General features: G+C 53.4%; 12 protein-coding genes across 12 annotated transcripts; 4 read left to right on the forward strand and 8 right to left on the reverse strand.

Annotated features, from left to right (window-relative positions):
• Nucleotides 1-192: 192 nt before the first annotated feature.
• Nucleotides 193-1,206, reverse strand: C7974DRAFT_300492 (uncharacterized protein; the record flags this gene model as incomplete). Its single annotated transcript, XM_046137798.1, has 2 exons — nucleotides 193-311; nucleotides 366-1,206. 2 exons carry the CDS (start codon nucleotides 1,204-1,206, stop codon nucleotides 193-195), a joined length of 960 nt encoding a protein of 319 aa, XP_046002747.1.
• A 593-nt stretch (nucleotides 1,207-1,799) lies between these two features.
• Nucleotides 1,800-3,326, reverse strand: C7974DRAFT_371168 (beta-1,4-mannosyltransferase-like protein; the record flags this gene model as incomplete). Its single annotated transcript, XM_046140002.1, has 2 exons — nucleotides 1,800-2,944; nucleotides 2,996-3,326. 2 exons carry the CDS (start codon nucleotides 3,324-3,326, stop codon nucleotides 1,800-1,802), a joined length of 1,476 nt encoding a protein of 491 aa, XP_046002748.1.
• A 187-nt stretch (nucleotides 3,327-3,513) lies between these two features.
• Nucleotides 3,514-6,814, forward strand: C7974DRAFT_12281 (cation efflux family-domain-containing protein). The gene is made up of 3 exons (XM_046135182.1): nucleotides 3,514-4,205; nucleotides 4,259-5,728; nucleotides 5,779-6,814. Exons 1-3 carry the CDS (start codon nucleotides 3,736-3,738, stop codon nucleotides 6,692-6,694), a joined length of 2,856 nt encoding a protein of 951 aa, XP_046002749.1. The 5' UTR covers nucleotides 3,514-3,735; the 3' UTR covers nucleotides 6,695-6,814.
• A 119-nt stretch (nucleotides 6,815-6,933) lies between these two features.
• C7974DRAFT_299307 (ribosomal protein S18) lies at nucleotides 6,934-7,624 on the reverse strand (the record flags this gene model as incomplete). Its single annotated transcript, XM_046137737.1, has 3 exons — nucleotides 6,934-7,125; nucleotides 7,174-7,481; nucleotides 7,537-7,624. The coding sequence occupies 3 exons, from the start codon at nucleotides 7,622-7,624 to the stop codon at nucleotides 6,934-6,936; spliced, it is 588 nt and encodes a 195-aa protein (XP_046002750.1).
• A 304-nt stretch (nucleotides 7,625-7,928) lies between these two features.
• Nucleotides 7,929-10,436, forward strand: C7974DRAFT_299545 (uncharacterized protein; the record flags this gene model as incomplete). Its single annotated transcript, XM_046137758.1, has 2 exons — nucleotides 7,929-10,207; nucleotides 10,262-10,436. 2 exons carry the CDS (start codon nucleotides 7,929-7,931, stop codon nucleotides 10,434-10,436), a joined length of 2,454 nt encoding a protein of 817 aa, XP_046002751.1.
• A 225-nt stretch (nucleotides 10,437-10,661) lies between these two features.
• On the forward strand, nucleotides 10,662-12,304 carry C7974DRAFT_12516 (uncharacterized protein). Its single transcript, XM_046135235.1, has 2 exons — nucleotides 10,662-10,817; nucleotides 10,919-12,304. Exon 2 carries the CDS (start codon nucleotides 10,988-10,990, stop codon nucleotides 12,236-12,238), a length of 1,251 nt encoding a protein of 416 aa, XP_046002752.1. The 5' UTR covers nucleotides 10,662-10,817; nucleotides 10,919-10,987; the 3' UTR covers nucleotides 12,239-12,304.
• A 418-nt stretch (nucleotides 12,305-12,722) lies between these two features.
• C7974DRAFT_348602 (kelch repeat protein-like protein) lies at nucleotides 12,723-15,870 on the reverse strand. The gene is made up of 4 exons (XM_046139412.1): nucleotides 14,826-15,870; nucleotides 14,143-14,777; nucleotides 13,974-14,095; nucleotides 12,723-13,922 (listed from the first exon to the last, which is right to left on the reverse strand). The coding sequence occupies exons 1-4, from the start codon at nucleotides 15,415-15,417 to the stop codon at nucleotides 12,890-12,892; spliced, it is 2,382 nt and encodes a 793-aa protein (XP_046002753.1). The 5' UTR covers nucleotides 15,418-15,870; the 3' UTR covers nucleotides 12,723-12,889.
• On the reverse strand, nucleotides 15,457-16,560 carry C7974DRAFT_12400 (uncharacterized protein). Its single transcript, XM_046135214.1, has one exon. The coding sequence runs from the start codon at nucleotides 16,146-16,148 to the stop codon at nucleotides 15,513-15,515; it is 636 nt and encodes a 211-aa protein (XP_046002754.1). The 5' UTR covers nucleotides 16,149-16,560; the 3' UTR covers nucleotides 15,457-15,512.
• A 28-nt stretch (nucleotides 16,561-16,588) lies between these two features.
• C7974DRAFT_12472 (common central domain of tyrosinase-domain-containing protein) lies at nucleotides 16,589-19,289 on the reverse strand. Its single transcript, XM_046135231.1, has 6 exons — nucleotides 18,681-19,289; nucleotides 18,483-18,622; nucleotides 18,286-18,433; nucleotides 18,111-18,232; nucleotides 17,003-18,064; nucleotides 16,589-16,951 (listed from the first exon to the last, which is right to left on the reverse strand). The coding sequence occupies exons 1-6, from the start codon at nucleotides 19,012-19,014 to the stop codon at nucleotides 16,781-16,783; spliced, it is 1,977 nt and encodes a 658-aa protein (XP_046002755.1). The 5' UTR covers nucleotides 19,015-19,289; the 3' UTR covers nucleotides 16,589-16,780.
• A 719-nt stretch (nucleotides 19,290-20,008) lies between these two features.
• C7974DRAFT_12322 (uncharacterized protein) lies at nucleotides 20,009-22,442 on the reverse strand. Its single transcript, XM_046135194.1, has 3 exons — nucleotides 22,271-22,442; nucleotides 21,954-22,217; nucleotides 20,009-21,901 (listed from the first exon to the last, which is right to left on the reverse strand). Exons 1-3 carry the CDS (start codon nucleotides 22,337-22,339, stop codon nucleotides 20,201-20,203), a joined length of 2,034 nt encoding a protein of 677 aa, XP_046002756.1. The 5' UTR covers nucleotides 22,340-22,442; the 3' UTR covers nucleotides 20,009-20,200.
• Nucleotides 22,411-23,837, reverse strand: C7974DRAFT_382699 (FtsJ-like methyltransferase-domain-containing protein; the record flags this gene model as incomplete). The annotated part of the gene is made up of 5 exons (XM_046140700.1): nucleotides 22,411-22,657; nucleotides 22,705-22,866; nucleotides 22,919-23,446; nucleotides 23,493-23,543; nucleotides 23,591-23,837. Coding segments are annotated over 5 exons (1,063 nt in total), but the record flags the coding sequence as incomplete, so codon positions are not given.
• Nucleotides 23,838-24,548: 711 nt separating this feature from the next.
• Nucleotides 24,549-25,607, forward strand: C7974DRAFT_12457 (uncharacterized protein). The gene is made up of 2 exons (XM_046135226.1): nucleotides 24,549-24,946; nucleotides 24,999-25,607. Exons 1-2 carry the CDS (start codon nucleotides 24,739-24,741, stop codon nucleotides 25,577-25,579), a joined length of 789 nt encoding a protein of 262 aa, XP_046002758.1. The 5' UTR covers nucleotides 24,549-24,738; the 3' UTR covers nucleotides 25,580-25,607.
• The last annotated feature ends 644 nt before the right edge of the window (nucleotides 25,608-26,251 follow it).

Below are 26,251 nucleotides of genomic sequence, written 5' to 3' on the forward strand. Positions count from 1 at the left end.
TGCTGGAACTTGGCAGCATGCACTGCGAGCCTTGAGTACACTACACTGTGACACACAGATGTCGGCCTGCAGATCTGTCTGGCATTATAACCATGCTACGATCAATTATGGGTCCTTGGAGCCACAGAGGCTTTGTAGACCCTTCCGCTACGAAAATTACTAAAAAATCACGTACAAGAAATATCACGCTCGTCACAAGTACGACTTGACCTGATCGTCACTCCACGCCCAGAACTCCTCGGCCCTCCCACCATTGTGCCCTGCTTCTGCCAAGTCGGTTCGCAGAGGAGAGATACGTCCAAAGGGGATCACTGTACGCTTATTAGCATCCGGTCAACAATATATCGGTTTGAGCATGCTCTTACCCCACTCGTTCTGCTTCAAGTCCTTGACTTCTGGCGACAGACCTGCAAAGAACTCTGTATATGCTCCATTCACAGCTGGGTACGTGAGGAGCTTAACAATAAGTACGCCGAGCAATCCAGCGTGGCGTGTGAGATCCGAGGATAGATTCCCAGGGTTTAAGCTGACACTGGTAATGCCGTCCTTCTCGTACAGATTGCGGAACTGCAGCGCATGCAGAACATTCCCGGCCTTGCTGATGGCGTACTTCTGGAACGCAAACTTGTCCTGCGCGTAAGTTAAATTCGCCATGTCCACTCCCCCTTTCGGCGCGTTCATGACGGCACTCGACGACACCCAGATCACGCGCACGCTGCCTGCCTCGCTGCTCTTGGCGGTTTGGATCAGCAGCGGTGTCAGTAGCTTGGTGAATGCGTAGTGCCCCAAGCAGTTCGTGCCGAGCTGCACTTCGTACCCCTGCTTCGTCGTCGAGCCCTGTGGTGGAACCATGACGCCTGCGTTGTTGAACAGGACATCGAGTCGCTTCTCCTTGCTCAGGAACTGCTCGGCGGCAGGCTTGATGCTTTCCAGGTCCGCGAGCTCGACGTACAGGAACTCCAGTCGGCCTTGAGAGTCCGGGTGGGTCTCGCGGATCCAGGAGATGACGGCATCGGTGCGTTCCTTGGAGCGTGCTGCGAGGTAGACGGTGCCATGGAGAGAGTACAGTAGGCGTGCGAGCTCTTTACCGACGCCAGCTGAGGCGCCAGTCACGATGAAGACCTTGTCTTTTAAGGAGCCAGAAGGAAAATTTGCCTCTGTGAATGCCGGCTTGGGCGGAAACATCTGAGACAGTTGGTTGCCCATATTGGTGATGGCTGGTGGAGGTGCGTTGCTCGGATTGATGAGCTGTATGTTATTATATCGAAGCGATTAGCGGAGATGGCTCTAGATCTGGCGATGGGCAGGTATGCAATTTGTATGCGGGATGAGACCTAGGGAAGCGCGGCGCAACGCTCCTTATAGATGATTGACGCCATTACTACTGTGCCCTCTCAGCCTTCAATGGTCCGAAAAACGCGTCCGAATCATCATGATTAGACCGAACTGCTGTTCAGACGCCACGGTCATGGTCCGGACGACAAAATGCATCGTCCGTGCGGTGCGGAGATACGTGCGGCGCGGAGATAGGCTGGACCTAACGTCACATGATAGTCGTTACAACCCATGAAGTTATCCATCTCTTCACGGCCCTAAAACTCGCCATAGTAACAGTCTGTGCTGAGTAGAAGTTATGTATTAAGTAGCGAGATTGTTGTTGTGTGGTCAAGATAGAGACTTGCACGTCCACGGAGGTGAGATTTTGGTGCAGCGCGCTAACACTATTGTAGCTATCAGAACATGGCGGCCCCAATGCATAGCTAAGTCACGAGCAGAGAGTTTCTATGATGCCTTGACCATCAATCGACCAACCTAAACATCCTTCCACCAACGCGATCCCATTCTTCATCCCATCTGTTTTTACTCTCCTCGAGCGCGCCCTTCTTCAATGTCTCCAACAAGTTCACCTTTTCACCGAACAAGCTCAAGAGCTGCTCCGCCAGCTGCTGGGAGCTCTCGAACCCTTTCCCATTGACATCTTCTCTGACTAGCTCAGGCCAGGCCTCAAACTTGCCCCACCCTACGACGGGCAATCCTGCACCAAACATGTCGACAACTTTCATGGGCAAGTCGACGCCAGACGAAGATGTGTGCAGCGACACGCCCAGGTCAGCGGCAGCAAGAAGCGTTGCGTAGTCTTCAGACGTAAGCCATGCTGTCTTTATGACGACATTTGACAGTTTCTTCTCTTGGTTTAAAACGCGGATCTTGGCGAGATAGTGTTCCTTCTGCGGACCCTTGCCGGTGATGATGGCCAAGATGTTCGGCAGCCCAGGATTTGCAGTGACCTGTGCTGAATAGGCACACAGAGCGTCAAGTAGAATAGAAAAGTCTTCATCTGCAGTCCAGGATGTCGAGCTTACGATTAGCTTCCATGGTGTTTTGGTTGGACTCGTAAGATCTTGCGCAAATTGCGCGGTATCTGGCAGTCGAGAAAGAAAGGCGTGTCGTTCTAAAGAGTCAATGGGTCGAAACATCGGGCCTGGACGGTCATGTAAGGTTTGAGCGGTGACACCATACGAGTCTTTAAGTACACGTGCCATTGCGCGGGTAACGGTGAAGTGGTGTTTAGCTGCCTTTGCGAACAGTCTCTCGTATAAAGCGGAGATGTTGACAAGCGGATGGCTATTACCGAGTTTGAGTGCGAGGATCGAGTAGCCAAAGTTGTGCCAGTCGATCACTAACTGCGTGTTCCGAATGAAGCATACTAGACTCGCCACAGCCAGGGTAGGTATCGAAGGAGGGTTCTGTACAAGCATCCATCGTCCAGGCTGTGTGCGGTAGCAGAGAGCGCGGTATAGACTTCTGACCTGCCATAGTACTTTCAATGGTGCCAGAATAGGAAACAGCAGTTTGCTGCTGGAACGGAGGTAAGAAGGTGCTGGCACCAGTGCCACAACCTCGATTAACGGATTGGAGACAATATCCGGGTGCACTTCCGACTCTACAAAAACTGTTAGAATATAGATTCGGAGCTTTTCTATGAAATTCATACCCTGATAGCCGATCAGAAACACCCTTCCGCCGTGTTTGGCAATGCTCAAAGCATGATACTGCATGCGGGGTGAGCGTCCAATGTCTCCTAAGACGATTATCTGCACCGTCCTCCCTGGTTTGAAATCAATCGAATCGCTACCATCTTTCCCTTTCACTTTGACCTTGTTGCCCTCCTCGTCCACCGCCTTGAGTGGCCTGTCCAAGTACGGGTCATACTGCGACGGCAGGGTCAACAAGATGATAGTGAAGATGGTCGACAGAAGCAACGCGATGGCCAAAACAACGTCAAAGCCATTGCTAAACCTCTCGGTGAGCAGCGACTCGAACATGGCCGGTTTTGGTGTGGCGACGTCTGGCCTGTAACGGTGAAGCAGACGATCACGTTGCAGCCCGCGCCTCGCTTAAAGATCTCCGCCCTGCATCCCGGCTCGTGGCGCCTACCGGGGCAGCACCAATAGGGAAGGCGCGTAGGATGCACGTCAAAGGTTGTGAACTAGGCCCCTGAGAAGATGGACGCGGCGTCGTTATCGAAACAGATAGAGGCGCCTCCAAAACCCCATTACGTTGCTGTTGTCGCAACGCCCCACCGGTTTGAGCACCGCTTCTGCTTATACATGCCCTAATTGCTTTGTCGTCTGCGCAGACAGCAGCGATACGGACCCCAGACGGCCCTTTGCGAGCAGCACCGAGGCCGAGTCAAGACACCGCGAGAACGGACTCCCGCACGCGGTGCTAGTGATGGCGTCGACGTATGCCCTGCCCGTTGCGCCCACCTCACATGCTCACGGCCATGGGCGCTCGCAATCGCAGTCGCACTACTTCACTGCACCCTCGCCGATCCGCAGCGGACGCACCAAGGCTCTGTCGCCTGTAAACGAAGGGGACAAGGCCACGCCTGCACACCAGCACCAACGACCAAACATGAGCGGACAGCTGTATGGCGCCGTGCGCTCGCCATACGTCGAGTACAACGCCAATGCGCACAATCACAACCACAACCATGGCCATAGCCACAGCCACAGCCACGGGCATAGCCATTCCCACTCACACGCCCACACCAACTCGAATGGTTCCACGCACAGCCTGACCTCGTTTGCGAACGGCCGGACCAACGGCAATCCGCCTCAGACGCCGAGGAAGAACGCGGCAGCAGCCAAGTACGGCATGTTTCCGCCAGTGCAGGAGTCTGCGCCTGTGCCTCCACCTTCGTAAGAGCAGTCTATTATGTATGCAGAGTAGACTCCGACTGACATGTTTACAGATCATTGTTGAGCCTCCCCGAAGCACTCACAGCGCTGCTCCTCCCGCTACCGTGGCTGTTCGCCTCTATAGCCTATCCAAGTGCAGCAAGGAAGCTGCCTTCGACCCTCTCGGAAGCTCTAGTCGACAATGAGCCAGCGATCGCCGCCAAAACCGCCGCTAGCAGCACACACATCTTGGATGTCCTCTTTCTCACGTCGACCACGTTGTTAGTGGTCGGATTGATAGCGAGAGTTCGATCAAGTCTAGACCAGCCACTCGATCGGCGAAAGGCAGAGAGCTCGAGGGGCATAGTTGCTGCGTTGCGGGATGTTGCTAGTCTCAGGCAGACTCTCAGCAATGTCGCCGGCATCTTGCTGCCTTTCTATGCCACCATGCAGATAGGCGGCGCAAAGACAGCACTGGTGCTGGTGACTGCTATCGCGGCAGGACTTGGTGCCACAGACCACAGACCGGGCAAACATACCCGCGGAGATGACCTGAAGAGAACCCTGCGCACTCGAAGAACAACCTTGGCCGTCTTGGTTCTAGGGACCATCATTGATCTTGCCATCTGGGGCCACCCAGTATGTGCCCTACTTGGCTATGGTGCTCTCTTCACATCCATCTTCGCGGCACCTCCACCTCTACCTACAGCTGGCTGGTCTCTGATCACCGGAAATCAGAGCCAGAATTCATACATAAGCAAAGAGGCCACACGGACTTCTTTGCCGAAGCCAACTTCGCCTCTCGTCAAGACACCAGAAGACACATTGTTGACCTGCGTCTCCGGTGTCATTCTAATGGTTGTTACCCTCCTGTCCCTGTTTTTAACGTCCTCCGCGTCATTGTTCTCGCAACACGCCATCATCTTCACAGCTTTATCGGTCGCATCAGCAACGGCGCTTGTGTTTTTCTCAATTCCTGCAGCCCTACGGAGTCATCAGTACATAGGACTGCACCTCAGCGGCCTCATGGTCACTACATTCACCGGATGGCAGTCTTGGCCCGAATGGTACCACGTCATCTTTACCGGATTGTCTTACATACTCTACGCTTGCGGTGTTGCTTGGGACACTCGTGCGTCTCACGCGCACTCGCATACTCATGATCATTCACATGCAGACCATTCGCACGATCACAAACATGAACATCACCTACATGCAAATCCGTCGAGAATCTCCGAATTTCTCATCGCGCGGACGACACCAGGCTCCATTCTCCACAGCATCATGATCGAGAGGGACTCACGACGAATTGCGTACTTTGGCGTTCTCAACCTCAGCTTTATGGTGGTTCAGTTTTTCTATGGCTTCGTCAGTGGTTCTTTGGGCTTGCTCACCGATAGCATCCACATGCTTTTTGATTGTGCTGGCCTCGCTGTGGGACTGGCAGCAGCAGTCATGAGCAAATGGCGTCCCAATGCCCGATTCCCTTACGGCTATGGCAAGGTTGACACCTTGTCTGGTTTTGCCAATGGTGTCTTTCTTCTGTAAGTAGATGCTGCAATCGGCACACTGGATGTCTTCTAACACAGTCTAGACTTGTCAGTGTAGAGATCATCTTCGACGCCTTCGAACGCCTATGGGAAGGACACGAGCTTCAGCGGCTGAATGAACTTCTGATTGTCAGCATTCTTGGCTTCCTCGTCAATATCGTAGGTCTCACAGCCTTTGGACATGCACACCATGGACACGGACATTCACATGATCATGGAGATCACGATCATGGACATGGCCACTCCCATGACAACGAGAACATGCAGGGCATCTTCTTGCATATTCTCGCCGATGCTCTTGGCTCTGTTGCCGTCATCATCTCCACCTTACTCACCAAGTACTACGGCTGGTCTGGCTGGGATCCCATCGCATCATGCATCATCGCCATCCTCATTTTCTTGTCTGCAATCCCGCTTGTCAAGAGTGCAGGCATGCGCCTGATGCTATCGCTTCCGACCGACGCAGAGTATGGTGTGCGCAACACACTACAGGAACTCAGTTCGCTACGAGGTGTTGTCGGCTACACGGTGCCCAAGTTTTGGCTTGAAGACGAGGGTGCCGCCCACGCCGAGGTACACGCGAAAGAGCATGAACATGAGGGTTGTGGTAGCGGCCATGATCACGATCACGATCACGGGCACGGAAATGACCATAAGCACACGCACTCAGGACATGACCATGCACATACCCAGTCCCACGCACACACTCACGACCACCACGATCATCATGACCATAACCACGGCCATGATCATGACCATGACCACGACCACAGTCACGCTTCCGGAAAGCAACGAATTCTTGGTGTCATCCATGTGATCGCCTCTCAGGCCGCAGATCTTGAGGATGTGCGCGAACGCACCATTCAGTTCTTGAAGGGCAGGAACATGGACGTCGTTGTGCACGTGGAGAGGGAGGGTGACGGGCGCTGCTGGTGCGGCGGCGGAAACAAAGTGAGCTGAGCTCACGCACATATCACCATATACATACTCTTTGAAGTTCTTGTACAGTTAGCTGGAGTTACTGGGCCTGTGGCGGAAATGTACATAATGTAGCAACACACGATATGTTCGATGAGATCCGTAAATCAGGCCAGTGGCCCTTGATCAATATATTGGCGCATGTCTTCGAACGCCTTCTGCTATGCTTACACCCGAGTGTACATGTCACGAGTACGCCATATCATACAGCAATTCACCTCCTACAAGAACTTCGTCGGGGAGCTCTTCTTCAGAACCAATGGATGCCTGTGCACACTGGGCATCAGGCCGAGGCCAATTGCTCTTCGTATAGCCTTTGCGATCTTCCTCTGGTTCTTCGGCCGCAGACCAGTGTCCTTCGAGTGCTTTATCCGCCCCATCTCGGTCATGTACTCGGACATGATTGTGAAGTTCTACGCGCGTCAGTCTCTGACGTCCATATACCTTGCCAATGCACCCACCTTGTACTCGTTCACCGGGTTGATGCCCAGGACGTCGAACGCATCGCTCTGGGGCTTGTTGCGGCCATACTTCCACTTCTTCTGCTCGGCGCCGCTCAAGTCGTGCGGCGCGTAGACGTCACCAGCCTGCCACTTGCGGTAGATCTGGCGCTGGAAAGTGGCGCTCCGCTCCGACTCCAACATCTCGCGCGTCTGTGAAGGGCGATCGAGACCGGCATCGCGGGCGAATCGGGTGGCCAGAGAACCTCCAGGCTGCTGCTGGCTGGCGGGAGTTTTCAGGTCGCTGAGGATGGAGAGGATTGCATCATCTGCAGGGCTTCAGTACGAGGTTCGGAGGTGACGGCGGAGAAGATTGGAGCGCACCCTGCCTCTGAGGCCCCGACGAGAAACATCGCAGGCCAGTCTTGGGGAAGGCTACCGGCGCCCGGAATGCGATCCGTGTTAACGACATGTTGACGCGTATTGCTGTGCTTGCTGTCGCATGCAGTGGCTCCTCCGCATTTTCGAGATGCACGTTGCTTGGCAGCGGCGCTAACGACAACTAAAGTTTATGTACTGACGTTGGCCATGCAGGGAAGCTTCCCCTCTCGTCTTCACTGCCGTCTGCAACGCGTTTTCGTCTCATCTTCCTCGTGGCCAGCAGTGTTTCATCGTTTCCCGACTCATGGCCGTCGTTCGCGCTTAAGTTACACACCCACCACCCGTCAATTGCCGGTCCGAAATCCTGCCTCGAGTCTGCGATACCCGCCGCCGCAATGCCCTCCCATTTGACCCGCGTCGTCTTTCGCAATATCATCGCCAACGAGCCTCTTGTGTACCGAGGCTGCCGCCAGAGAGCTTTGCGACCGTCCATCATCATCCATCATGGCGCTCGAGCGCTTCCCCAGTCGCAACGGAGGACCTTTTTTGGTGGAATTTTTAAGACACAGCGCAAGATCAAGAAAATGGATATCCCTGTTGGACTCCAAACCATGAGCGAGCTCAAGCATGCCCAGAGGACGTCTGCAAGGCCCCCGAAAGATAAGGACCTCGCAGAGGCTTTCGACAACTTTTTCGAAACCAAGAAGGGACCATTTGAAAACTTCCACATTCAATTAGCATATGACACCTTCAAATATCTTTTAGCGTCTTCCAAAGAGAGCGGAGAGCAATGGTTTACAAAGGAGAGGTTACTGTGGATCGTCGACCTGCTCATGAGGGGTACAAAACGTCCTGCGACCGGAGGACAGCCACACGTCGAATTCGGCACGGCTTTGATCGACCAGATCATGGAGATGGAATACACTGAGACCGCGGCCGACATGTCAGAGGAGCAAGCCAAAAAAGTGAAGTTGACGAAAGAGGAAGAACTGGACTTGGTTATGAGGCCAATGCTTGTAAAGCTGCTGTGTTTGTTTGGTGCGGCTTCGGAGGCGAAAGAGATCGCCACGAAGTATTATGACGACTATTCTAGTACGCCAGAATCGAGACAGACGGTTGTTCGCACTGTCTGGAACAACGTTCTGGTAGGCATCGCACGCGAGAACAACCGTGATGAGATGGCAAAAGTTACAGAACTATTCAACAATAGTGCAGTGCCACTCACAGATATTGCGCAGCAAATTATTGTGCCCCTCTTCTCTGAACGGCGGCAGCTAGACGACGCGAAGCTGTGGTACTCGCGACCTACTGTTAAGCATCTAAAACCAGGCGAGCTGGCTGCAGAGAAGCACAAGTCTATCTATTCTGCCTTGCTCAAGGCTTGCGCTCTTGAAGGCGACTTGACATTTGGTCAAGAAGTAGTCGCTGGTCTTACCAAAGGGAAGGTGCCCGACAAGAGCGGATGGGACGCCATTTTTCTTTGGTCAGCAGCTCTAGGAAAGGGCGCAGATGAAGTCGAACGGATGATGAACGTAATGATCCGCCGTACCGAAGGGACAGAGTCTCCTATCTACCCAGACATTGATACCATCAATCTTTTGGTCGAGTTTGCTATGTCAAAACGGGATCCATACTCCGCCGAGCGCTATATCACTATGGGAGAAAAGCGAGGGATATTGCCCGATGAGAACACCTACACGATGCAGATGCAGTATCGTCTATCTGTAAAGGATATTGATGGTGCAAGAGCCGCATACTTCAACCTGCAGGGCGATCTCAGGGGCTCGGAAGCGAGCATTGCGGCTATCAACGAGCTCATTCAAGTCTTGTGCGAGTCGAAGCACCACTATTATGATGACATCATGGCAATTGTAGATGACTTGCATGAACGGAAAGCCCAGTTTGCTCCGGAAACCGTTGCCAAGCTCTGCATTCTGCACCTTCGCCGCGTTGAGATCCACGATGCCATGGACTTGCTTCAGGTACATGCTTTTCAGTACTCACCAGACCAGCGAGCAGTCATCGGCAAAGCACTTCGCGAATTCATACTGGACAGGGAGAATAGTACAGCAGATGCGTGGGATGCTTACCAGATACTACGGAACACCTTTCCGGAAACATCGCGTGCAAATCGGATGCAATTGATGAACGAGTTCTTCGCACGCAAACGCTCAGACATGGCTTGCCACGTCTACTTTCATATGCGTAATCACACTGGGGAATTCCATCAAGCAAATCGCGATGTTTACATTGCTGCATTCACAGGTTTCGCTCGGTGCACAGACGCCGAATCCCTGGAACTCGTCAACAACCAGCTCAAGCTCGACTACAAGATCAACATAGACACGAAGCTTCGCAATGCACTAATGCTTGCTCATGCGACTTGCGGCAACAACAAGAAAGCCTTGGAAATATGGAGAGAAATCTGCGAATCTGAGGAAGGTCCTTCATACAACAGCATTCCTATCGCGTTCCGCGCATGTGAAGGTATAAATTGGGGCGACCAGCACGCGAAGTCGATTTGGGCACGATTGAAGGAGCAAGAAGTCGATATTGATAAGAAGCTGTTCATCGCCTACCAATCGGCCATTGCACGCAACTGGTTGCACGATGAGGCGTTGGCGCTTATTGAGACAGTCGAGGAGGAGTATGGTTATAAGCCAGACTTTGACATGTAAGTCTATGCGTGACGGGCGACAGTCATGACATCTGCTAATAATCCATGCAGTCTCAGCAATTGGTACAACACAACGATCAACCTGGACAAACAAAGAAAGGTCGAGGCCTATATCAAAGAGCGATATCCCGACGTGTGGGAAAAGATGGAGGCAGTCGGTCATTGGGTCGCGATGGACGGTTTTGGGTACAAGCAGTACAACATCAACCGCGATCTCGACCCGTAAGATACTTGTACAAAACGAATAATCAGAAAGTGAAAGACAACAGAGAAGCGCATAGATCATTTGTACAATCATCGTGGGCACTTCTCTACCGCCTTGCACATGCATGACACCGATCTGCCGCGACCACGCCGTTACCTTCACTCTAGCCCGGGTCTTGATATCTTCGTCATTTCACAACGCCTGTCTTTCCTCTGCATCCGCAACCTTCACGGCACCACCCCTTCGCTTACCCAACACAACGAGTTATACATACGTACTTGCAGCTCCTAGACACGAGCGGATACAAAGAAGATACATCATTCTCCACTGCTCGCTATTTTCTCGTACCTTCGCTCTCACCTTGCACAAGCAGCTACACCGCCATCTTTTCCTCGTCTATATGTGAGTGTTTCCATCATGACTGATCCCTTCACCCCTCACAATTACTTCGACCCTTACCTACAAGCCGATCATTGCTCAAAGTCTAATCCAAGGCAAGTTAGATACACAAGAGCACGTCTCTCTTCAATTGGCTCTCTAGTTGGACTCGTTTGTTGATCGCAAAACGCAGTATGCGCATCCGCTATCTCCTTACCGGCCTCATCGGTCTTTTCGCCCTCTCGTTTGCGGCCCCAACCTCTGGAAATGATGCGTCTCCCGCGGCCGCCGCCGACGTTACCACTGATGCCTCGCTCGAGCTTGGCAAAGTGCGTCTCTGCACCGGTCGTCGTGGTCAGAGTACTTGCGTCGAAGTCAACGCTCACATGAACTGCCAGCAACTGCGATCCCCAGTTCGCTACAATGTCCAGTCTATCGTCCAGAGCCGGGGCAGCTTGTGCTCCTACTTTCAGGACAATGAGTGCAACAACACTGCCTTCACGGTCGATTCTGGCAGGAGTGAACACTCCGTCGATATCAGCCTCAAGTGGTCGCCCGTACTGACTGGCCTTATCTGCATCCCAGGCGCAAAGGTTGAGGCGACGGACACAATGGTCGTCACCGCAACAGATTCGTCCCCGCTCAGATTCCAGACTGAGTCACACTCTAGATTCCACGTGCGTCTCTGCACCGAACCAAATGCTTACGGTCACTGCCTCGAGTTTCCGGCTCAGTTCACATGCTTTGCGCTCAGGGCTCCCTTCCGTAACAACTTGAAGTCGTGGACTCTGTCAACGAACATAGTGTGTGAGTTCTATACTGGCGACAGTTGCGTCCTCTCGTATCGCGTGTTCGGCGCCAGCAACTTCGGTTCAAAGGAGGACTGGACGAGCAACATGCCCAGCAACTATTCGGCCATCATCACAGGCGTCCACTGTGTCGATTACAACAGGGGAGCAGCGGTCGGCGCTCTCGACTCCAGGGAACCCAACATGAACGCGCCCACCGCACCAGCCGCAACTCCCCCCCACACCAACTCCGTGCCCAACACCATCTCGCACTCTCCGAAGCGACCTTCGCCCACCTCCCCGGCCGGCGACGCGCTCCTCTGCGCCACTGACATCAGCACGGGGCCCTGCTTCAAAGTCACCGCGACAACGCACTGCGCCGACATCGTCGGGCCCGTCGACGGCAACGTGCGCACCATCTACCAGAACAAGGGATCCGTGTGCGAGTTCCACGAGGGCGACGCCTGCGGCGCCCGGCTCGGCACTACCAACTCGTCGCGACACAGCATCATTGTCAGCGTGCCGGAGCAGATCGCGAGCCGCATGGGTTCGGTGGTGTGCTCGCCATCGGCGGTGCGCGGCGCGGCTTCTGAGGTGGGGGGCGGTGTTGCGTTCGATGCGCCGTTCGTGGTCGACACGGATGTGCCTGTGAACTGAATGTGGGTTTTACTCGTTGGCGAGCTAAGGTGCATCGGACACGGGTCTTAATAAACCGTCGGGTTACGAGGTTTGGATTAGGAGAGTGGTTGGATGTCTACGTGTGAGCTGAGCTTCCTGCTCGGGGGATCTCATTGGGCATTATGGGTATGCGATGGCCTCGTTACAGATTGTACCTGGAGTCGAAGCAGTGCACGAATGGCAACAATGTCTGGGAAACTGGCACTCTCACACAGACAGAAGCCTTCTCTCATATAGACTGCTTCTTGGTGGGTATGTTCACATCTCATCTAAGACCAGAAATCATACACGAGCGAGGCCTCATGGACGCAGTGAATATCCCACATGAATTCAACATACTCTGAGACACGCAGAGACATGCTTCTTCCACGATGGGCATGAGAAGTGGTCTGCATAACGGTGATGGGAACGCATTTGAAAGCTCGAGGGCTTTAGCTTGCGAAGTATGCCAGGTAATATGAATATAGGGTTATACTTTTGATCATTATCATTACTAGGTCGCTCGTGTATACGACGTATATAGCCCTCATATTCGAGTCCACCAGCAAATCCTTTGCCCGGGTTTACTTGGACCGAACGAACAAACAAAAACAAAAACATTCCGGGGTATGATAGCACAAACGCATCTCCTCAGTCCCTATTTATGACGCGCAAACTTCTTCTGGGGTTGAGTAACACACCCTTCGTACCCCAGAAACTCGGCTCTTGCCCGTCTAACAGGTCTTCGGTCACGCTTCCGACGCTGCTTCTTCTTTCCCAATTTGCTCCCGCACCGGCATAGCTAGTGTGCTCCCCGCTTCCACGCCGGATGTCGAAACTGCCTGCTGTAATACCACCAGTGGTGCTACCAGCCATCGTGCCCGGGGCGCGCTCGCTCGAGATCTTGCTGCTGGTGAAGGTCGTGTCGCGCTTCTCTGCAGCTGCTGTAACCATCGCGGCGTGCTGTTTCCAGATGGCAACTTGCTTGCGGTAGATCCAGGCGCAGAATGCGAAGTAGACGGCGATGACCGCAAAGACACCTGCAACTACGCCAGCAACAATAGCGGCAATATTGGGTCCGGAGTCGCCGTTCGTTGAGCCGCTCGAAGCGACAATCTCAGTGTAGGAGGCGCCATCGGGTCCAGTGATAGTGTATGTCATCGCTCTACCAGTCGCAAGAGGTCCAGCAGTAGGCGTCTGCACAGGTGCGGTGAGTGTTGCACCGCCAAGGCCATCGCCCCCAATAACTTCCTGGACAGCCTTCGGGATCTGATAGCCGTACGAGCCTTCAACACCAGCGCTGGCATTGAAGCCACGTTGGTTGGCTTGCTGGGCGAGTGGGTTACCAATGCTGCCCTCACCAGTGTAATCCTGAGTCGCCTTCCCTGCTGTGAGTGATGTGAACTGGTCGCTCCATGACAGGCTAGTCATGTTGAAGACGTATATGCCTGGACTGTCACATGAAAGTTCTTGTCCAACGTAACCTCCAATCACAATCATCTGACCGTCCCACACATGACAAGTGTGGCCAGCACGAGCGGGAGGGACAGCTTGGGTGCCTTGATCAACTTCGATCCAGGTAAACGACGGAACGGACAATATCCACATGTCGTCCTTTTGAGTCTGGTTGCCATACGGTTGCAGGTTCTGGCCGCCGAACATGTAGATGTTGTAGGATGAACCGCTGGAGAAAGTCAGTACAAGCCACAAAAGCCTACGACCAGAACAAACTTACTCTAGTGCAGCTCCGACGACGGCACACGGGTTGACGCGGTAGGGTGGCATCCGTCCGGATGTGCTTTGCTTGTACCACTTCGATTCAGCAATGTCGTAAACATCGATGACGTTCATTTGTGCCTGCAACTTGTTAGTGTGACCGTGGCTCTTGTGCGATCACCACTTACGAAAGTATCGTTATCACCACCAGTAAACCCGACCAAGAGACCCTCGGTACCGAAACCAGGAACATAAGTCAAGATTCCATCAGCCCGCTCTGGGAACGAGCCAGTATCTTGAATGCCACCAGAAGTGATGTTCCTGTAGACAGGTTCCTTGTCAGCCTTCTTGCCATCTTTGAGGCTCTCGACGGCGTCGTTGCTGTGTCCAGGGAACGTGATCTCAAGAAGACTCTTCAGGTATACGCGAGCAATCTGGTTGCTCCAACCTTCGGTCGTGAAGTCGTCCAGATGTCCACCGAAGTACCATCCTCTGCCCAACGCAGTAACTCCAAAACCAGCACCCTCGGCAGCTCGCTGTATGCTTTGTCCGTCACCTTCAGCGTTGGTACCAGCTGAGCTCTTTGGGTCCGCATGCTCGATCCACGATTTGCTGCCAATGCTGTATTCCCAAATGGAGTTTGGCCCCGGCTTAGCCGCAGGAGAGTCCGAGTATTGCCCACCGTAGAGCCAAAGGGAGTTGTGCGAGGAATAGAGGTAGCCGAGAGAGAGGGCGGGCGGGCCGCTAGGTTGAGGCATGCCGGTCAAGGAAGGGCTGGAGATTTGCCATGACTTGGTCAGATCCAGGGTCAGAAAATCGTTTGCTGTGTAATGTCAGTAGGCTAATCTGGTAAGAAGGACAGACAACTCACTCCATGTGTTTGAACTCTGCTGCGCGTCGGTGGTTGTGCGGTAACCATACATGTACAAGGTACCGTTAACAATGGCGCTCTGACCGCTCCAACGCTTGCACACGTCGGTTTGCGAGTCCGCCCTCTCCACAAGTGTCGATCGCTCTGCTACAGATGTGATGCTGCCTTGTGGGATAGAGCTTCCGTGCACGCCGAGCGGCGTAATTGAGATCATCTGGACAACCGGCAGCATAAGCGCCAACACGATGGCGAATAGTCCTGCACGGTAGAGCTTCGAATTCGAGATCATATGCGTGATTGGGTTTGTCGAGGTTACTGGGCTCGCCTCGTCGTCCTCTGCCTCATCTGCCGACTCCCAATCACTCTCATCGTCGATCTCATCAATACCATCATTTCCACCAAATACACTGTTCCTGCTGCGAAATCTAACTGTCCTGGAAGGCCGCTGTTGCCTCAAAGCGTGCTCGGTGATGAGGATCGGTGCCGGACTGCGTTTTGTGCTGATCGTGTGCTCGTCGATCAGGCCAACTTCTGTAAATATCGAAATGCGGCGGCCGGGTGCAGCCGCAGGCTGAGGTCGTACTTGCTCCATTGTCGTTTAGAGGCAAGACCGATCACAGGGTGGGACGATTGATATGGGAAGCGCGAGTCGCTAATTGACGCAGTCAAGTGAAAGGGTCAAGCGGCTCATGGAGCGGCCCGCGCGACAATAGCAGGCGTCCAGATCGAAGATAGGTGGCGAGGCGGGAGATGCGGATTTGCGCAGCACCAGGAGATCAAACAGAGTCTCCACAGTATTGGCACGGGTCTCTGACTGCTCACAAGGAAGAACCCTAAGGCAGACAAGACAAAACAAACAGAAATTGGAAGGCGCGGCCTGGGGATACGAGGGTGGATATGTCCCCATGGCTTCGTACCCGCAGGTCGGCTGCACGCCATGCCGCGCCGTTCGCTCAAAGGCAGCCGGTCAGCGCACGTCATGAGGCAGCTCGTAACGGTAGTGATCAGTCCATGGCAATTCGTTGGCGAAGCCTTGCGGACAAACAAGGGAATGGATTCGCTGGGCGCGGGGTGGCGCGAGCTCTGGTGACAGCAGCTAGCCGTCCCACTTGGCAACGCTGTCGCTCCAAATCTCGGGCCCGGGCTGCCTGCAGCTGCCATTTGCGATCGCCTCCCGCCGACGTAGGCATGATGGCATCGCGGCCCGATGCCCTGATCTGTACCTTTGCGCTCAATTCCTGTTGTTGGTTTCTGAGATGGTTTTCGAGGTTCACTGCATGCCCACGAATCGATATCTGCGAGCTGCACAAAGATATGCCCCATGCCCAACGCAGTACGCACTCATCGTACTCGGCAGCTCTAGCGCTTCACCTGATTGCAAACAATCCGCTTATGGTCCCGCTACCCACGGAGATTTCGATAGCGCACCTGTCTTTCTGTGACCCTTTCTATTTTTGAGCTACTAGCGCCGCGTTTGCCGTCGAACGTGCAAGGGATGTGGCTGTGTTCTGCATTGCGATTCTGCGCTGCGACCTTGCCTTCTACATCGTTTCTGTGCACAACATATCCCATCTATATTAATACTGATGAGGTCCACGACTGACGGCTTGATGTCGGGTGCAGTTGTTTTTGGTGAGGTTTATCGGAACACAACATGAGCATCGCCTCCCAACTGTACAACTTCACGTTTCAAGACACGCGTTCGGCGATCTGTCACGAAACGGTGAGGCCATCGGACCGTCGGTATGCGGAGCGGTGCGGTGATGATCGGAAGCAAGCATAGGGATTGAAGTGCTCAATGCATTCTTGCCATAAGCTTCTAGAACGAACGAAATGTCAAAATGATCCTCACTATGCTACTCAGAAGGACATCACATAATAAGGCTGGAACCCGATAAACGCCGAGAGAGCTCAAACACAGCTGTAGCTTACACATCGCTGGCTCATACCGACTATCAATCACCCTGAGCACCTCCTGACTTTCCACTGGTGGCTCGCAACAGTTGTTTGTAACCACCGCCCTGCATCTCAGGAAACGAATCAGGTGTAGGCGGTTTGATCTTCGCATACGATACGTCAATCTGGAATCCAGGCGTATCTTCCGGTGCGATGATACGGTGGTCAGCCTAGGTGGTCGTCAGTCCCAATCAAGCGCTAGAAAGGGGGCTTGTACATACTGTTGTAATTCTCCAGCTCATGTTCTCATGTAGATATTCTCCCACGGCTTCCTCGTCGAAACTCGTCAACTCTCCTGTCCGAAGGAGATTTTCGAGCGCTATCGTCATCGCGACGACCCCGTTGGCATCGCCCACTGCATTTGGATCGCCTGTATATCCATCTCCGTGACTATTTGTGGTTTGGAATCCAGTAAAGCCGACGAAACTTGGGTCCCGCATCCAGACGGTTGCATCGTAGGTGGAGCCAGTGGTCGCCGCGCTCGTCGGTCCTACGAAGACAAAGATCTTGTAGCCGCCTTCTGAGCCAGATTTCTGAACCTTGATGTTGGCAAAGTACTGGTAATGGTATTTGCCTGTCTGAGGGCTGCTCATGCTGATTGATCCGCGCTCATTGAGCGTATATCCGACACCTGAGGCTGGCCGAGGAATAGGATCACCCAGCTTCCACGAGAACTGCGACGTTGCACCTTCGCCATATAATTGATTGATTCTCCGCACAAGAGTATCGTGGTCTGAGAGACCAAGAAGCTCTGGATATGTATATCCAAAAATAGTGTGATCTCGAACACTTGCCGATGTCCAGAAGTCACCGGCATGGTTGCGATGGAAAGGATGTAGAGGGGTGTCCTCGTCGGCATATGCACCAGCGTCTGACGTGAACGTTGCCATGGGATTGGAATGGTTTGTCACCCAGCTATCGGGATTGAGAGCCTGCCAAATGGCAGTCATGCGATCGATATTCGTATGCAGTAACCAGAAGACTGGATCGAAGGCCGAGTACGCGGCATTCGTCATGTGTCCTGGTCCTGAGCTGCCTACTGTGTTGTGGATCGTATCGTGCACGGATTCAAGGCTATCCAGGACACCACCGTTAGTGACCATGTTGTTACTGATGTTGTGGTAGTCTCTTTGCATCGCAAACATCTGGTACGTTCGTTGCCGGAGATTGACTAGGTTGAGATCGAGTTCCGAAGCGATTTTCGAATCCTGACTATGCGCATTTGCATATCGATCCGTGGGGTAACGGACTGTTGTCTGCCAATGTGTCCATGGTAGTTTGCCCTTTGAAGTTCAGCATGTGACATAGTCGCCACGTTCTATAACTCACAAATAGATCTTTAGCAGGAAGCGGGTGGAAACTATACGAGTACAGAGGATTAGGTATCGTCTTCTTGATCGACCCTGTTCCATCTGGAAGCTCAACCTCGATTGTACTCCGCTGTACACTCCCTGTCATCTCCAGTCAGATTCTATGTTCTTTCGTTAAAAACACACGCACTTACAGGGGTATGACCCGGTACCAATTGGAGGTACGGCAGCTGCGTCCCAAAATGGCAATCTAAGTGCTGGCAAAGCAGCGACCATGCGTGATTTCAGCCCCCCTTCAGGGAAGCCAGCAACAACTTCCCGGGCGTGAAAGTATATGCGTTCCTATTGTAGTGAGCTAATTGCCGATCAGTACCCGTACTCCGCGACTCACCTCGACCAGAGCAAGGAAGGGTCGGTGCCAAGTAGGGAAAAGGTTGCTACTGTGGTGACAGTACCCTTCTTTGTAGCCTTGAGAAGGCTGCGGACGTCCAGGTACATCGTCCCAAGGTATGAACGGTCGGCCATGGATCCCTGATCTCAGTCAGTCCATGCTCTTACCCGTCAAAGACTCGTTGGAGGCACAGCATACCGGCAACCTGAAAGTAAGAAAACTTGTCGTCCTGGTTGGTCTCTTGCCAGTGCTGAAGTCCAAGTAGATAAAGGTTGAAGAGATCTTGGTTCCGCTGCAGTTCGCGAATTTCCAGTCGAGGGGCGGTGTTGTTTAGGCCGAGACCGAGAACACCCAGCACCGGATAAATGCCAGTGTTGGAGCCTTGACGCCGTATGTGAGAGTGAACATGACGGAGGTTTGTTACAGCATGCCGCCTTCGATGTGTCCGGACGATCTCGGAGTGTGTTGTTGAACAGAACAGCCCGACGATGAGCAGCAGTTGAAATGCCCGAGTCAATATAGTGGCAGCCATAATGATCTCACCAGAGGCTCTTGAAGCCGAATTGCAATGCAGTCAGTCCGATGCCAATGGTCAAGAAGGCTATACAAGAAGCTTCGTGGTGACAAGACGTGATGCAGGGCCAGGGAAAGGGCAGCTGCCCTATGCACTATCGTTCGAAAGAGGAGATCACACATTGTGTGAACGTGTCATATGTGCCACATGGGGCTTTGAGATTCTGAAGTAACAGACTATCGGGTCCCAAATGCGATAGCTTCATAGCGCACATCATCACAACTTGTGTCACCGCAGGCGTCGCAGCGACCCCAAACGCGAAATGAACACAGGCAGTTCGCTCTCGAAGGGGCCGTGGTCTGTGGGCGCGACGCGGTCGCGATTGCTTGCCATCGCTTTGATCGATTTCTTAGTTGGCTGGGTTGGAATGACTGGACCCTTCTCCACCACGGACTCAACCAGGGTCAGAAGACGGAGGAGCTGTCGGCGCGCACTTGCAGTGATTGGACGTTGACATGCTCTTTCTCACAGGGTGCATCGTGGAGGAGACGTCTTGCATGCGCGAGTTCCTAATACAGAAAGCATATGTGTGGAACGTGACTATCTGGGCGAAGCCACGATGTATCGCTTGCGAGAGGTCGCAGTTGTGCGACACTGTGTACCCGGCGACGACGATAGTCTTGTCTGGCAGTATCGATGAGTCTAGGGCTGGCTATGTGTATCGACATTGTCAAAGTCGTGGCTGGCAATGGGCAGGAACGAGGTTGTGCAATGAATGAAGCTTTAGCCTCGAGCGAGGTGCAGATCCTTGATTGGTCCATACAGTTACACCAAGACGGCTCGTTCAGCCTCTGTGATTGTGCGACATCGATCTGAACCAGAATCTAATTGCACTGCAAGACAGGTGCGTCTAAGTGCTGTGCTGAGATCCGACAACATGATTCGGGAACGTTAGTGTGCAGTCAAATCACAGTCGGTAGCGATTGTCGTAGACAAGTCTGATAACGCAAGCACTGCGCTTATCTAGAACCTCACAGTTGTGATCCTTGTACTTATACAAACTTCAAAGGACACCGAAGGCTCAACAGAGCCATCGTACTCCCATAGTGATACTCCGTTTCTCAGATCGCCAATTTACGCAAAACCAAAGCAACCGATCATTCGGATCACATAGCACACCTCGCTTCGATGACACTAACAAGACTCAGGCGTTGTCCTCGTCACCCCCCATCTCTTCATGGAAGGCGTCACCGAACGCCGAGTCGTCCACAAGGTCACCAAGACCCATGTTATCGTCATGCCCGAAATCCGCTAAAGCGTCACCAGCAGAATCAATACCTTCAAAGTTTGTGAAGTCGGGAACACTGTCGAACATGCTGCCTGTGTCGTTATCGACGGTAGACTGGCCTAGTGTGTTCTGGTCGTTCGATGTTGTGTCGTTATTGTGGGTTGCTGGCTGAGGGTTGCCAAGCGATTGTTGTGTATTGCCCCCTTGCTGGTCCACTACGACCCAGTCGTCCGCTGCCTTCTCGTCCGCATTTGTCATACCAGACATTTCAACGTCAAGATCGAGAAGATCATCACCGGTCTCTGTATCAAGTTGCGGGATCTGTTGATCGAATGACTGCTGCTGGACAGTGTTTCCAGTCAGTAGACTAGGCGTACCGACCGCCGATTGCGACTGACTGGGAGGTTGCGACATGTGAGGCATCGAGATGTTGCCGGGTGTGCCCTCTAAAGACCCAGTTCCGTACTGGTCAAGGAGGGACGCTGCTGTGTTGTCGAAATCAGATGCACCATCGTTGGTGGACCCGTTCGAGGCGCCATTGGAATTCAAATGTGCTCCATTGCCGTTGACTTGCGCTTTCTGCGGCGGAGATGGCTGCCTCTCAACGAAAGCCCCCTTGTCCACGCATACCACCGATTTCTTCGCGTTGAACGTGACTCCCAAAGACTTCTCGAGGTCTTGCACAACGCTTTCCGAAGGGTCCGAGTCTTCCTCCTCATTCAATGCTGGGCGCGAGAGGTCCCGCAGCCTGCGCTCGGCCTTGATGTAAGTTCTTGTGCGCTTCAATTGTGCCATTTTGCGCGTGTGGTCAGCCTTCATTTTGTCGATCTCGGCCTGTTCGCTCTTCGTGTATTCGGCCACACGCTTTTCGAAGTCTTTCATGTGCTCGGGATTCATCCTGTAATAGTCTTTGATTTTGTATTTGTCCTTGGCAGTGTCCGGGTTCTCGGCGCCCGCAACATCCAAAATGCCAGCTGTCAGGGGAGCAAGCTCGCCCATAAGGCCCAAGCCTAGATCAATGGGCGCAATACTGCCCATGGCGTAAGGCGACGAAAAGACCTCCTCCATCCACTCGTGATGCTGCTTGTATCTCGACAAGCTGATCTCGCGGGGTGTTAGGAAATCAAAGGCGTCTTGTGTAGCATTTTCCTCGTCTTCTAGCGACGTGTCCGGAAGAGCTGCTCCGGCGATTGTAGGGCGGGCTTGCGCGGGAGCGGCGCCGCGCATGCGCTTTGCCGGAGGGGGTTGCGCTACATAAGGTCGTCCCGGCTGCATGGGGTTATAGTACGGCTGCTGTTGCTGTCGCATCGCTGCTTGCTGTCCAAACTCGACTTTCGGCCAATTGGACGCGTCGTGCAGCATGAACTCCTTGCGCATGAGAGGCCCGGCGGCCTGAAGCTGCGCACGCATTTGCAGCGTAGCCTGGACTTCTCGTGATACGGGAATCTGTCCTGCAGCCAGTCGGTGTTGCTGGTCTGCAGGCTTGTAGTGCACCAGCCACAGATTCGGGTCAATGGAGCCTGGCCCTGCGGTGAGCCTGTAGCGATATCGAGAATGCATGGCAAACGGCTCGTGGGGATAGTGGTAGCCCGTGTTATGGACAAACACTTGAAGCGTCTGCGAAGAGTCAGTCACGCTGTGAGTAGGCGTAAGCTTCAAGGGCGCGTACGTAGCCGCGGACGGGCATGTCGAAGGCCTGCTCCGGATCTGCCCAAACCATGCCATCAGAGGCAAAGTGCGTTGCCATCCTCGGCGGTTGCCATGTGAGAATGACGGTGCCATCTTGCGGTGGTGATGCGAAGTATGTCCAGGCGACGGGTGATGTATCGCGCACGATCTGCGGTCCTTTCATGAGATACTCGACCGCCTGCTCCGGTCGTAGCTGCGGCAGGACAGGGAACCTGTACGAAGACACTAGATGGACGTGGGCGAGCTGCGTTGTCAGTCGCTGTCAAGCTTCCCCGGATCAGCTGCGGGTGCACTCACAAGGTGATTCGGCACCTGCGCGCTGGGGTCGCCGCCGCCAGCATTGTACGCCTGATTCATGCCGTACATTTTGATCAGTGTGACGCGACAACGATACCGCGTGGCTCAGATTGTCCAGATACGTGGTGGGCGGACGCGAGGCTCAGGACGCTGGGGATGGATCTTTGGCGCGTTCGACGAGCGCATCGCGACTTGCCGCCAAGCAGCGCACGGATCAAGCGCGAATAGTCGATGCATGTCAACATTGCAAGATCACTCAGGTGTCATGAAAACAATACTGGACTATTCATACATAATAGTTCGCGACCGAACTCATTCCCGGAAGACCTCCTCTCTCGATGGCGCTTCCTTGCGTCGCAGCGCCACGAAGTATGCCTCTTTTGATGCCTGCCAAATCGTTAAGTACACATTTGCGAGGCTTCCAGAAAACGTACACTGCGCGAGGACTCAGGCTTCTCGCGTGATACCTTGGCAAACAATCGCTTCAGCTTTGTCTCGAACGCCTTCTCCTCGGGTCCTTGATAGAACTTGCACAGAAAGTGGCCTCCGGTCTTCACTGTGTCGAACGCAAATGTCAATGCAGCCATACACAGATCCTTGAAAGTCAGCGACGTCCTGCACATGAAGTATATAGAAACGTTTACTTACCATACTGCCTGCATGATCTCTGAAGGCATTGCCGCTGGTGTTCATCAACCTAAAGTATGGGTCACTAAGGCTCTTTTTGTAGAAGCCGGCAACTTGATCCCAGGGTTCTGACATGTCACTGAGCACTACATCGACAACTCGTCCGTCGCGCGCATCCCGTTCTTTTTGAGAGACCTTGGCGTCTAGCACGCTCTCTGGCCCTTCCGGAGGCTGGCTGGTTGACTCGATCTCGAGGCCTTCCATATGAGCTTGCCTCTCGATGTCAATGTACCCTCGCTCCATCTCGTCCGCCTGCTCCTCGGTGAAGCCATCCGGTTCTTCTGATATGGTTTGTTTGCGCGGCCGACCCAAAAGGGGATCTCGGACGTATGCTCGAACCTCTTCTTGAATCTCCGTGGACAAGAAGTTGCCTTGTATTGTGGATACACCTCGTGGGGGCTGCGCAGGAATCAGATCAATGCCTATCACGCGTCCATCAGGCGTTGTGCGATTGACAGCGACCTGGGACCATGATCCCGGTGCAAAGCCCTTTGCTGTGTCAGCAAAGACATCCAGTTACACGGCGCAAGCGTACAAGATCCACGACAGTCTGTCCAGGCTTGAAGAGCTTGTGCTTCTCATTCAACTACATTGCATCAGCATTGATTCTATATAATGACGGTACCTGAATACCTCTAGCAGTTTGAAAGCGGCCCGACTCTTCAGCCCCTGCACACGAGCCTCACGGGCGAAGTGATCGTTTCCCTGGCGCGTTTTCCATCTTGTAGAGGAGGAGGATGCGCGGTGACCGCGTGGCGCATTTGAACTGCGAGGCGTACATGAAGTGCATCTGGCCGCAAGGCAGAATGGTCTTGTAGGAGGCCCTGACTCTAGCAAAAAGCTGTCAGTGAGCTGACGGAAGATTCGTCGTGAAAGCATGAAGAAAGTGTGGTCCAAGAAGCAAGCATCATAGCTCCTAGACTTTTGGGATTGCCGCGGCTGCACTTGCCTCCGGATCGTCAACCCCTGCTCTGACGTCCCCATAACCTCTAACCTCCCCTCCAGGCATACACACAACTACTCTGGTGCCGCAAAGCTCTCATGCATTCTAGCACGTCTAGTCCTAATTTGACGTTACCATTGGTGAGCGACATCACAGTAACATCGTCCATTTCGATTGCCGCTGTCTTCCACGAACGGTCTTCAGCTCATGCACCGCCCAAACCGAATAAAGAAAGGGCAGCCGCATACTCTCTGAGGCTGAACGGCCTTTCAGGGGACTCACCCTGTTACAAATATCGATCTGTACTCCTGAGATATACTGTTGCGACTGTGAATCTGCACATGAATGGTACACCACTGGTAGTGAAACTTTCGCCTTGGCCACATTCTCGTAAAGACTTCAAATTTTTCGTTCAAAGCTTCTTTCGGCGGTTGAATTTCTGGCCTGTGTGGCGCTGAGCCGCAGTACCACCGTCGGAAACCTCGTGCTTCGTATTATTCGCTTATAATCAACTTTTTTGATCAAGCAAGCACGCCGCGAATGACATGGCCTCCTATCAGATTTCCTGCCAAGTCTCTGAAAGCTATCCTTCCCCCTGATATGGACCTGTCATCCTCTAACAAGCAGGATCATCCTGACGGGTGGGGGATGAGGCCTCTTCCTGTGGATTCGGCTCTCAGCCATCCTGGGCGTCGCGATATCGACTGCGCTGCACAAGTCCCACTTCCTGCAGAGCAGGATAACTATAAGTTCGTACGCCTGCCGCAGCTGAGAAACCGTGCAATCGCAAGATCCAATCCGTGTCCAAACTCCAACTGCCAAAGAATACTCATACATCATGCTCGCTTCATCAACCATAGCTTTGCTGGCTTTCTGCCAAACTACCTTCGCGATTGTATTTCCCGGGCCAGCTCCGACTGCAGTGGGCGAGGCCAATCTGAATGGCCGCTCACCTAGACCTACAGGGGGGCCTCCATCTTTGCCTGAGCTATTCCGTAGGCAACAGAGAGACAATGGAATGTGTGGCTATCTCAACGGAGACAGCGGTGTGTATTCTCTGCAAATAATTTCTGAATTCCATACTGATATCCATGCTAGAGGCTCCAGTGTCTTGCTCGATTGGAACCTGTCTCTACGATGATACTATTTCCTGGTTCGGCTGCTGTACTGGCTCCAGTCGCTCGGATTGTGAGCTTTTCACTACCTGTGTGGGCTCAGCATCCATCAGCTCCTGCCTCTCTAATTCAGCTTGCGCGAACGACGACTTCGCGTTAGCCTGCACCGCGTCTACAGCAGGCGTGTGTATGACCATGTGGGGCGAGGTTGATGAGGGCTCAGTGAGTAACTATGTATGCGGCTCCTCAAGCACGAGGGTTCAGGTCGTTGCAACACCGACAGCTGGGGCTGGCAGTGTATCGGGGACAGCGCGGTCGACCAGCATCAGTGGCTTGTCGTCATCTCGGGATGGTGATGATGATTCGACCGCTGCTATCCAAACCTCGAGGCCTGGTGCGAGTTCTACGTCGAGCGATGATCGCCCAAGGATCAACACGGCAGTGACAGGGACTACACGGGCAGCAGCTACCACATCGCAGTCTACAGCTGCTGCTATGAAGACGGCTCAGGTAGTTCTTGGAGCTGTTGGTGGTCTTGCAGGCGTCATTGCTTTGTTTGTCTGAGTTCGCCTGCAGATTTGATATCGTACTGTATGTAGAAAGCAAGATATATCGTACACTAGAACGAGCATCTGGATCTCGTTGGGCAGTGCTCCGTATGCGTCTCTGACGTCCCCCTATCGCTGTTCCAATAGGCGCCTGACCATGCATCTTCAAGCTCATCGCTGACAGGAAACGCTGATACGAACGGCACCGGCTGCTCCCATCCGCCGAGCCTCACCCGTAGCTTCTCGTCCGGTGAGGGCACCCGAAACCCACCCAATCGGTTCGTCATTCGTGATAAAAAATGCCTCCTCAAGGTTATCTGCTTCACCGGAGATCTGTCAGCGCAGACGTCCAGGGGGAACCCAAGTAGACAGTGGTCGTATCCTGTATGGCCTAGAGCGAGAATGTACCATGGATATGGTACCAAAGTTAGTTTGACACTTCTTCTCACCTGCCACAAGGCAGCGTTGGGCACAGGCTCTACAGTAGCTAGACTTGAATGCGTGACGTGTGCTAGACTTTCTGCAGATTCGAGACATGTCAAGAGAGGCGCTCAAAGGCGCTCTTCATGATGGTGCGAAGGTGCATATCACAGGGCATCAGGCAGCACTGGCAGTGTTCGCTCGCGCACATGATGAGGCAGTCGTCCATCAGCCGCAAGTAGGCGATCATGGTGCCCAATGGAGTCGG

Source organism: Boeremia exigua (genome assembly GCF_020726555.1).
Source record: "Boeremia exigua strain MPI-SDFR-AT-0100 chromosome Unknown C7974scaffold_1, whole genome shotgun sequence".
NCBI classification, from domain to species: Eukaryota; Fungi; Ascomycota; class Dothideomycetes; order Pleosporales; family Didymellaceae; genus Boeremia; species Boeremia exigua.

Bases quoted from the DNA above. Each gene is read 5' to 3' on its own strand.
- C7974DRAFT_12281 (XM_046135182.1), top strand. From the start codon at position 3,736: ATGGCGTCGACGTATGCCCTGCCCGTTGCGCCCACCTCACATGCTCAC. The intron at 4,206-4,258 runs GTAAGAGCAGTC...ACATGTTTACAG, and splicing joins GCGCCTGTGCCTCCACCTTC to ATCATTGTTGAGCCTCCCCG. The intron at 5,729-5,778 runs GTAAGTAGATGC...AACACAGTCTAG, and splicing joins GCCAATGGTGTCTTTCTTCT to ACTTGTCAGTGTAGAGATCA.
- C7974DRAFT_12516 (XM_046135235.1), top strand. From the start codon at position 10,988: ATGCGCATCCGCTATCTCCTTACCGGCCTCATCGGTCTTTTCGCCCTC.
- C7974DRAFT_348602 (XM_046139412.1), bottom strand. From the start codon at position 15,417: ATGGAGCAAGTACGACCTCAGCCTGCGGCTGCACCCGGCCGCCGCATT. The intron at 14,096-14,142 runs GTAAGTGGTGAT...AACAAGTTGCAG, and splicing joins GTGGTGATAACGATACTTTC to GCACAAATGAACGTCATCGA. The intron at 13,923-13,973 runs GTAAGTTTGTTC...GACTTTCTCCAG, and splicing joins GTCGTCGGAGCTGCACTAGA to CGGTTCATCCTACAACATCT.
- C7974DRAFT_12400 (XM_046135214.1), bottom strand. From the start codon at position 16,148: ATGGGGCATATCTTTGTGCAGCTCGCAGATATCGATTCGTGGGCATGC.
- C7974DRAFT_12472 (XM_046135231.1), bottom strand. From the start codon at position 19,014: ATGGCTGCCACTATATTGACTCGGGCATTTCAACTGCTGCTCATCGTC. The intron at 18,623-18,680 runs GTATGCTGTGCC...GACTGAGATCAG, and splicing joins TTCTTACTTTCAGGTTGCCG to GGATCCATGGCCGACCGTTC. The intron at 18,233-18,285 runs GTAAGTGCGTGT...TGGAGATGACAG, and splicing joins TGGTACCGGGTCATACCCCT to GGAGTGTACAGCGGAGTACA.
- C7974DRAFT_12322 (XM_046135194.1), bottom strand. From the start codon at position 22,339: ATGTACGGCATGAATCAGGCGTACAATGCTGGCGGCGGCGACCCCAGC. The intron at 22,218-22,270 runs GTGAGTGCACCC...CTGACAACGCAG, and splicing joins CGCAGGTGCCGAATCACCTT to CTCGCCCACGTCCATCTAGT. The intron at 21,902-21,953 runs GTACGCGCCCTT...GACTCTTCGCAG, and splicing joins ACATGCCCGTCCGCGGCTAC to ACGCTTCAAGTGTTTGTCCA.
- C7974DRAFT_12457 (XM_046135226.1), top strand. From the start codon at position 24,739: ATGCTCGCTTCATCAACCATAGCTTTGCTGGCTTTCTGCCAAACTACC. The intron at 24,947-24,998 runs GTGTGTATTCTC...TATCCATGCTAG, and splicing joins CTATCTCAACGGAGACAGCG to AGGCTCCAGTGTCTTGCTCG.